General features: G+C 34.8%; 2 protein-coding genes and 1 long non-coding RNA gene across 3 annotated transcripts; 2 read left to right on the top strand and 1 right to left on the bottom strand.

Annotated features, from left to right (window-relative positions):
- The first annotated feature begins 992 nt into the window (after window positions 1-992).
- On the top strand, window positions 993-1,924 carry LOC122011600 (RING-H2 finger protein ATL70-like). The gene has a single exon (XM_042567984.1). It carries the CDS (start codon window positions 1,054-1,056, stop codon window positions 1,558-1,560), a length of 507 nt encoding a protein of 168 aa, XP_042423918.1. The 5' UTR covers window positions 993-1,053; the 3' UTR covers window positions 1,561-1,924.
- A 1,520-nt stretch (window positions 1,925-3,444) lies between these two features.
- Window positions 3,445-5,255, bottom strand: LOC122008914. Its single transcript, XR_006119423.1, has 4 exons — window positions 5,094-5,255; window positions 4,887-4,990; window positions 4,589-4,705; window positions 3,445-3,814 (listed from the first exon to the last, which is right to left on the bottom strand). It is a non-coding gene; the product is annotated as an uncharacterized LOC122008914 (long non-coding RNA).
- A 438-nt stretch (window positions 5,256-5,693) lies between these two features.
- Window positions 5,694-7,454, top strand: LOC122008913. Its single transcript, XM_042564824.1, has 4 exons — window positions 5,694-6,248; window positions 6,450-6,530; window positions 6,855-6,932; window positions 7,125-7,454. Exons 1-4 carry the CDS (start codon window positions 5,736-5,738, stop codon window positions 7,296-7,298), a joined length of 846 nt encoding a protein of 281 aa, XP_042420758.1. The 5' UTR covers window positions 5,694-5,735; the 3' UTR covers window positions 7,299-7,454.
- The last annotated feature ends 103 nt before the right edge of the window (window positions 7,455-7,557 follow it).

Here is a 7,557-nt window from a genome sequence, read left to right as displayed (position 1 = left end):
AGATAAAAGGTCAGTTCCTGATAATCGTATTCGTTTGAAAAAAAATTTCTCTTCCCTTTAACTATTTAACTATTTGATTATCAGTTTATAACTGATTCTATAATTTAACTTCCTTCCTATAACTTGAAACTGATTGAAAGATGTTTAAGTAATATCTTTTACTATAATCTTAAAATTATCTTTATTTTTAATATTATTATAACAACTACGACTAATTATTATAACATATAATAGTTACATAATAACTGCTATAATAACTTAACAATCTTTACTCCCAATATTATTATATCAACTCAATATCAACTATCACGAGTTGTTACAATATATAATAATTATTTTGTAATTATTATATGTAATAACTAATATAAACTGTTATAATATTATATCAATTAATTAATTATTGTTATAATTATTTTAAAATGATTTTGATCTATTTAAAATAATTTTAATAACATTTAAATAATTTTGATAAGTAAATGAAAAAATGTTTTAATATTATAATATTTAAGATTTAGAATTCAAAATGGTAAGTTTATGATTTTAATTATAACTGTATAATACCTATCTAAATAAGTGTTTTAAAATAATTTTTATAACTTAAATTAATTTAGATCAAGTTTAAATAATTTTTATGATAAAGAATATTTTGATGTAATATTACTCTAAATATAATAATTTGGTTTAAAATAAAATAATTAATTTTTTATATTATAATTTGAAAAAAAAAAAGGCTACCTGTTACAATTTACATAATTTAACGCACCTTTTTAATTTCTGGCTAGAAATTTTCCTTTAAAAGTTTAATATCATAAAAAATTGCTACAGTTGTTATTAATGTCAATGCCATTTAACCCAAAAAAAATGTTCTGCTTCTCTTCTCCAGCACGTCTCTGGCGAAGACTGATGAGTGCAATGACTGTAAAGCCCTTGTGATGGTCCGCCGCCTCCTTGGAGATCAAGAAACCCGGCGATTTTAAAACACTAGGGAAAAGTGATGGTAGCGGATTGAGATAGCCGTTTGCGAATCTTGATGAGAAGCGACGGTCGAACGTGATGGTGTTGCATCCTTATGACAGCTTCAGCACCGCCTCCGCCCGAGCCATGCAGCCGGCCCAGGAGCCGCCGCGGGTGACTGGCTTAGGCGTCGGCCTCGCCGTCTCCGTCGCGGCCTTCCTCCTGGTGGCGGCCACCGGAATCGCCTCCTACTATTGCACCAGAATGAGGGAGGAGGATGACGCCATGGCAGCGCGGGGGGCGGCCGCCGCCGCCGGCATTGACGAGGCGACGCTGATGAGGTGGCCGAAGGTGGTGTACTCGGAGGCGGCGGACGCCTGCGGGGGGCTGGAAAAGGGATGCTGCGCCATTTGTTTGGGGGAGTATGGTGAAGGGGACGTGCTGCGGCGGCTGCCGGATTGCGGACACCCCTTCCACGTGGAGTGCGTGGACCCTTGGCTGAGGTCGCACTCATCCTGCCCCGTCTGCCGCACGTCGCCGGAGAAGCCGGCGAAGATGAAACCGGCCCCGCCTCCGCGGGCGGTGGTCTTGTCAATCGAGTCATGACTTGTGTAACTATGAAGAAAGCCTGCAAATTTCATCCCGCATGATCATTTGTTTTTATCATGTATAGTCTTTTTTATAAAATTCTCATTTATGCGACGAAGGCGAATAAGCTCGGTCCTCCGTCAGTAATACACTCGCATCCAGTACACCAATCAGCTCGCTCCAAGACTAATGCGGAGAAGATAAATTATATGATTGAGATGGTAAATGATAGATGAGGTGATAAAATTCTCATTTATGATCATGCTTTGCATGAATTTTTTTTATTGCGTTTCATATGCAATCCATTCGCTGGAAATCATGTTTTATTTTCAGAAGAATTGAGAAACAAACTGCTGGTTAAGCTATATATATAAACCAATAAGAACCTTGATAACCTATTTCATTTGTTTCTACTATAATTAACTAGGGGTATAAATGAAGTAAATCGATCATGAATTATTCAAAATTTGATTCGATAAAAACTCATTTGAGCTCATTTAATGGAGCTCGTTAAAATAAATAAACTAAATTCAAACTTCGCAATACTTAGACTCGTTAACTTGTGAATATGTTTGTTATTAAGTTCATGAATCAATTTTTAAATGAAAAATAATAATTTTAATATTAAATTTATAGATTTTACATTATACTTATGAATAATATAAATAAATATATTAAATTTATTTATTAGAATAAAATTATAAATTTTAATAAAAACATTATAATTTTCTCTAAATATATAATTTAATTTTTAATAAATATTTAAATTTATAATTTATATTTATTAAGCTCATTTAAACTCGTTAAAATCTCGAATAAACTTGTGAGTCATGAATATATTCGTTAAATAAAACTCGAACTCAACTCGATTATAAACAAATCAAAATTAAACATTCAAGAGTCGATTATAAACAAATCAAACTTAAACATTCAAGAGTTCAACTCGGATCGACTCGATTATACTCCTACAATTAATCAAAAGAGACATTTAAAATTATAAAAAAACATACCAAACTTTTATATTTCAGATGTACGTATTTCTTATTTTATCCATTATTAGCTTCAAAAAACAATTAACTGTGATATTAAATCCAACATCATAATAATTGACGAAAAAGGTAAATTAGGAAACAAATGAGCCTTTTAAAAAATTTAAAAGTTAGATATGCTAAAAATTCCACAACTTTAAATACACCCTTACATCAATTGGCATTGTTTGTTAAAAAAAAGACATTGAAATGAAATACTGAACAGACCAACTTATATATTAATCCTAGAAACAAAGTACTCACTTGTACCAATCAGGATGCTGAACACGAAAAGTTTAGTGTAATATACACCATCTTTATTTTTTTTTTAATTAGCTTTAGGTATCCCATTTTTATCAATTAATCTTAGTGATAACTGATTCGGCTCTATAAAAATTTTTTATCAACTATAAAAAAAATTAGAAAACATTCATAACGAACAGCCCCATCATCACAGCATTTAAACATTAAATTTCTCTGAAAGGCCAACCCGTCTAGATGCACTAGCTGATAATCTATGCTTCTCACCATATGATTTAGCTTTGCTGAGAGCAATCTTGTATGAGGGCTGAGCAGGGCTGAGCTCTTTGTTAGAAGGGTCGAGACAACCACATGAGCTTTTACTAATATAGTCCCACTAACACTCAGACCACTTTTACCATAGATGGATACAATCAAATTACTTGTTCCCCTAATATCATATAAATTATTTTGCACCGAGCAATGATGCAATAGGAAGACGTCTTTTTTTTTTTTTTTTTTTCAAACATCTAATTTTTTTTTCAGGCATCCAAAGATAGAGCCCCAATTTTAGTAAAATAACCTATAAATTTTTCTTAATAGATGATTAAATTAAAAATGCTAGACGAATAAATAGTCTATTGCAAACTCTTCCTTCCTGATTTACCCATATGAGGAATGGAAAACTTACATTGGACCGGACTACTTCATGATTAGTCAATATAAATTACATACCCGATACCAACTAATATATATATATTGCATGAAGTAGGGCTTTGATTAAATATTTTACTGTTTTTTATAGAAACCTCAACATTTGTCATGGAGTCAGGGATTGCAATTTCTACCTCATTCACTGCAACTTGCTGCCTGAAAGGAACTTCACAAATGAAACAACCACTGAAATATTATGTATTTATAAACTCTTCAAATGCCTCCTCAATTGTAGGAACATAATTTTCAACAGAAGCTATGTTGACAACTCGGTCAACAATAGTGGCTCCCTACAAACAAAAAACAAGCATAACAGACCATTAATTTGATGAAAAATCAATATTCCGAGTTATGCAAATGGTTAAATAGATAGTATTTGCATATGAAAAATTATGTAGCAAGAATCGAAACAATAATGTATTCAGAATCTAAAATAAAATATAAAAATCAATGATTATTTATTGAACTATTTCAAAAGGAAGAAAGTATTTAGTCACAAGTTAGACACATGACAACACCTTCCTTAACCTGGATGTCCAAGAAGCATGTGTTTCGTGCCTTGTTTCTCTTTCCAAATTCTGATGCCCATGAAAAGTTTTACACTAAAAGACACAATTGTTCTATTTAATTGAGAATAGTTGCAAGGTTGTCAAAGTGAGGTTTAGCATCATCAATCATATGAAATCATAAGATTCACAAAAAACTTTAAAAATAAAAGATGCTATCTTATTTGGAATGATTTTTCAAATCTTAAAACAAAAAAAAATATAATGTGCAACTTAAGATAATACTATTATTAGTAAATCAAGCTAATATTGATTCATAACAAAAGCATATAGGTTCATATTAATCACAATATACGTATTATTGATCATTTTAAAAAATTATGAGCTTTCATCTTCAGTGTACACATGATACAAAACAGGGGGGAAAAAAATCTAAAATGGTAGCCATATTGCTAGCTAATATCGCAACTTTTTTCCCATTGAAGCAGTTCTTGAGATATTGAAAACAAAATTTTCAAATAACTTAAGTTATACATCACGAAATACTCAACCTTTTACCTGATTTCTTTAATTTTAGAGGGAAATGTAAGCACCGATAGTAACAATGCGATCTCCAGAGGTCTTGGTTCTTTAAATGTTACAGACGCAACCCGCTCAGTACCTGCGTCCCTGTCCCTGCCGCAACAACAATGGCAATAAAAAAAAAAAAGGCATTTGTCACAACAACAACAAAATTTTTTTAAAAAAAATAGAGAAAAGAGAACTCTGAGTACAGCTTAAATCGACGAGAGATCAGATCAAGCAGCGGAAAGAAAAACCCAAGAATAATGGCAAAAACAAAACACGAAGCGCTTACCCTCGGATCTCGAGATGCTCGATATCTCCCTAAAATGAGAAAAAAAATCCCAGATCTCCCTTTCTCCGGCAAGATCCGAGATTCCCAACTCGAACCGTCCTCTTCTAGAAGAAAAATTATCAAAACAGCGCAATAATCGAGCCAAAATCATAGCAAACAATACCCAAAATAGAACGCTTCTTCACTCTTTAATCTCAGGATAATTACCTCCATCCCCTCGTCAGGAATCGAAAAACCCTCTTTCTTTCGTGAGCGAAAGCTTATTACAGATCGCTGCGTCGTCTCTTCGGGAATCTCCCCAACTTGTGGTGCTCCGAGCAGGAAAAGAACCAATTGCTTCTTAATGCCCTTCTAAATGTCTGTAATGCCACTGAGACTATCGTCTGATAAATTTCTAGATGTAAGACATGATGGTTAATTTAGATAAAACGTAGGGGTAAATTCGGCATCAGATTTCCAGCTGCTTGCCTCTCTGAATCTGGAACTTGGAAATACGCTATCCGTCAGATGGATGTCCAACGGCTGAAATCACGGACCGCTGGTACGAGATTCGACGTGGCGGTTCGGTTTGACGGCTGAATCCTTCATAATTTCCTAATTCAGTGCACTCTACGTCGATAAGGATGTTTATATCAATTTAAACTAAATAGAATAAATTAAAATTTAAAAATTAAGTCGAAGGAAAAGATCGAAAGAATAAATCCTTTGCCCAAAGAAGACAAAAGAGAGACAACAGAAAAAGATGGGGAAAAAAGATGTACCGAAAGACACGAAATCATTGTATTCTCTTCTCCATTTCTCTCTATATATTAAATCAATCGTACAAATTAAATCAATCAACGATCGACCATGGCGTCCCTCCAAGCTACCTTCGCCCTCGGAGCCCAGAGACGGAGCCACGTCCGCCTCTCGCCGGCGAACACTATTGTTCTCCGGCCAACTTCTCATCTTTTCAGACGTCGCCTTTGCTCATCGTCGTCGTCGGTTGCCTCCTGCATCCCTCGCGAAGGATCGATCAACGGAAAGGCGGCGGCGGCGGCGGGGCTGCAGGCACTGGCCGTGGCTGCGGCTTGCGCGGTGGGTGCTTCCGTTTGCCTGTCGAGGGCAGCAGTGATATCTAACGTATCCCCGTTAAGGAAGCCAGATTCCATACCCACATGGACGGCGCCGGCGAGCGCGGGAGAAGAGCGCAGGACGGTCAGGACTGGGAAGACGCCGCTTTTACTAGACGAGATCATGTTCAGGAGGAAGGGGCCAGGAACAGAGTGCGAGGATCCTTGCAAAAAGCTCATCAATCATGCTTTTGCCATTCTTCCATCACCATGGGACGACCAATTTCGTTTGCTGGAACAGATATCAAAGGTTCGTCTCTTGGCTTGGCTGGGCCTTTTGTGTGTGTGTGTGTTTTAATTTAATTTTTTTTATTAAAGAAAATAATATTTTAAAAAATCAATAGTTTTTTTTAATAAATAGGTGGCTTGGCCTTCTGTGTGAGTTTCTGTTTCTCATGTTTATATTTATCATAATTTCCATCTCGTAATCTCATTGCTTGATGCATTGCAGGGTAAAATAACTGATTTAAATAGAGGAAAACACGAAGAATATGAAATACAAATTGCGATGGTGCAGTTATACTTGGCCATGGTATTAATCCATCCCTTCTTTGAGTTGATATATAATGATGAAACCCTCCTATTTTATTTTTAATTAAGAGATATTTTAACGATACATTTTTATATAAGAAATGATAAAATTCAAACAAGCGCCTTTAATTATCGTTTTTGTTAAAATGGTCATCCTCTTCTAAAAAAATAAAATTAAAATAACAGTTTACCATATTTTTTTCTTAAAAATACCTTTATTATAGTAATTATATTATAGCTGTTATAATATTTTAAAGTAAATTATTTTTTAATTAATTTACTAAAACAATGTAACGATACGAATATTGAATCCAATGCAATGCAGCACCAGTATCATGATGCGAAAGAAGTCTTGCAGTCGCTGGAGGGCATTGAAAGCGACGCCAGAATTGATCGTCTCCAGGTTAGTTCGTTCCTAATCTTTTTAAGGATTAATATTTCGTTCCATCTTTCTTAAAAATGGTCTTAAACTTTTAAACTCATCAAAATTATATCATCCTAACTGAATCTAATATAATTCCGATCAATCCAACCCTCCTCCTTTGATATCCCGACTCTATTAATATACTTTTTGGCATTGATCTTAATCTTGCAGGCTGTTGTCCATGTGATGTTGGCCATGGAGAAAATGTTGAGGAAAGCCACCACGACAAAGGAGGAGGATAAAGAAATAAAGGACTTACTCGATAGTGCCAAGGAGTCGTGGAAAAAATTTGAAAAGAATAAGGACTTACAGAATGAGCCAGAGACTAACGATGACAATTGTTGAAATGTTGGGAGTGCTCGATTAGAGTTTAGGGAGAATTTACTTCGAGCTTCCATTAGCAAACGTCTCTTATATCTTGTAACTTGGAAATGTTTGATAATAACAAATGTCCTTTTCATGTTGTTGCGTATGACTATTAGCTCGAGTTCTTCGACATTTTACCCATTCTCCCACTTGGGGAGATGGTAAACCAATGCAGCTCTGCAATACACTTCCGCCATGGTGTAGGATCTCGAGACCACACTAAACTTCGAACATGTGA

Source organism: Zingiber officinale, chromosome 8A (assembly GCF_018446385.1).
Source record: "Zingiber officinale cultivar Zhangliang chromosome 8A, Zo_v1.1, whole genome shotgun sequence".
Taxonomy (NCBI): domain Eukaryota; kingdom Viridiplantae; phylum Streptophyta; class Magnoliopsida; order Zingiberales; family Zingiberaceae; genus Zingiber; species Zingiber officinale.
The sequence above is the reverse complement of the archived record's forward strand: the minus strand, read 5'-3'. Positions and strand labels throughout refer to the sequence as shown.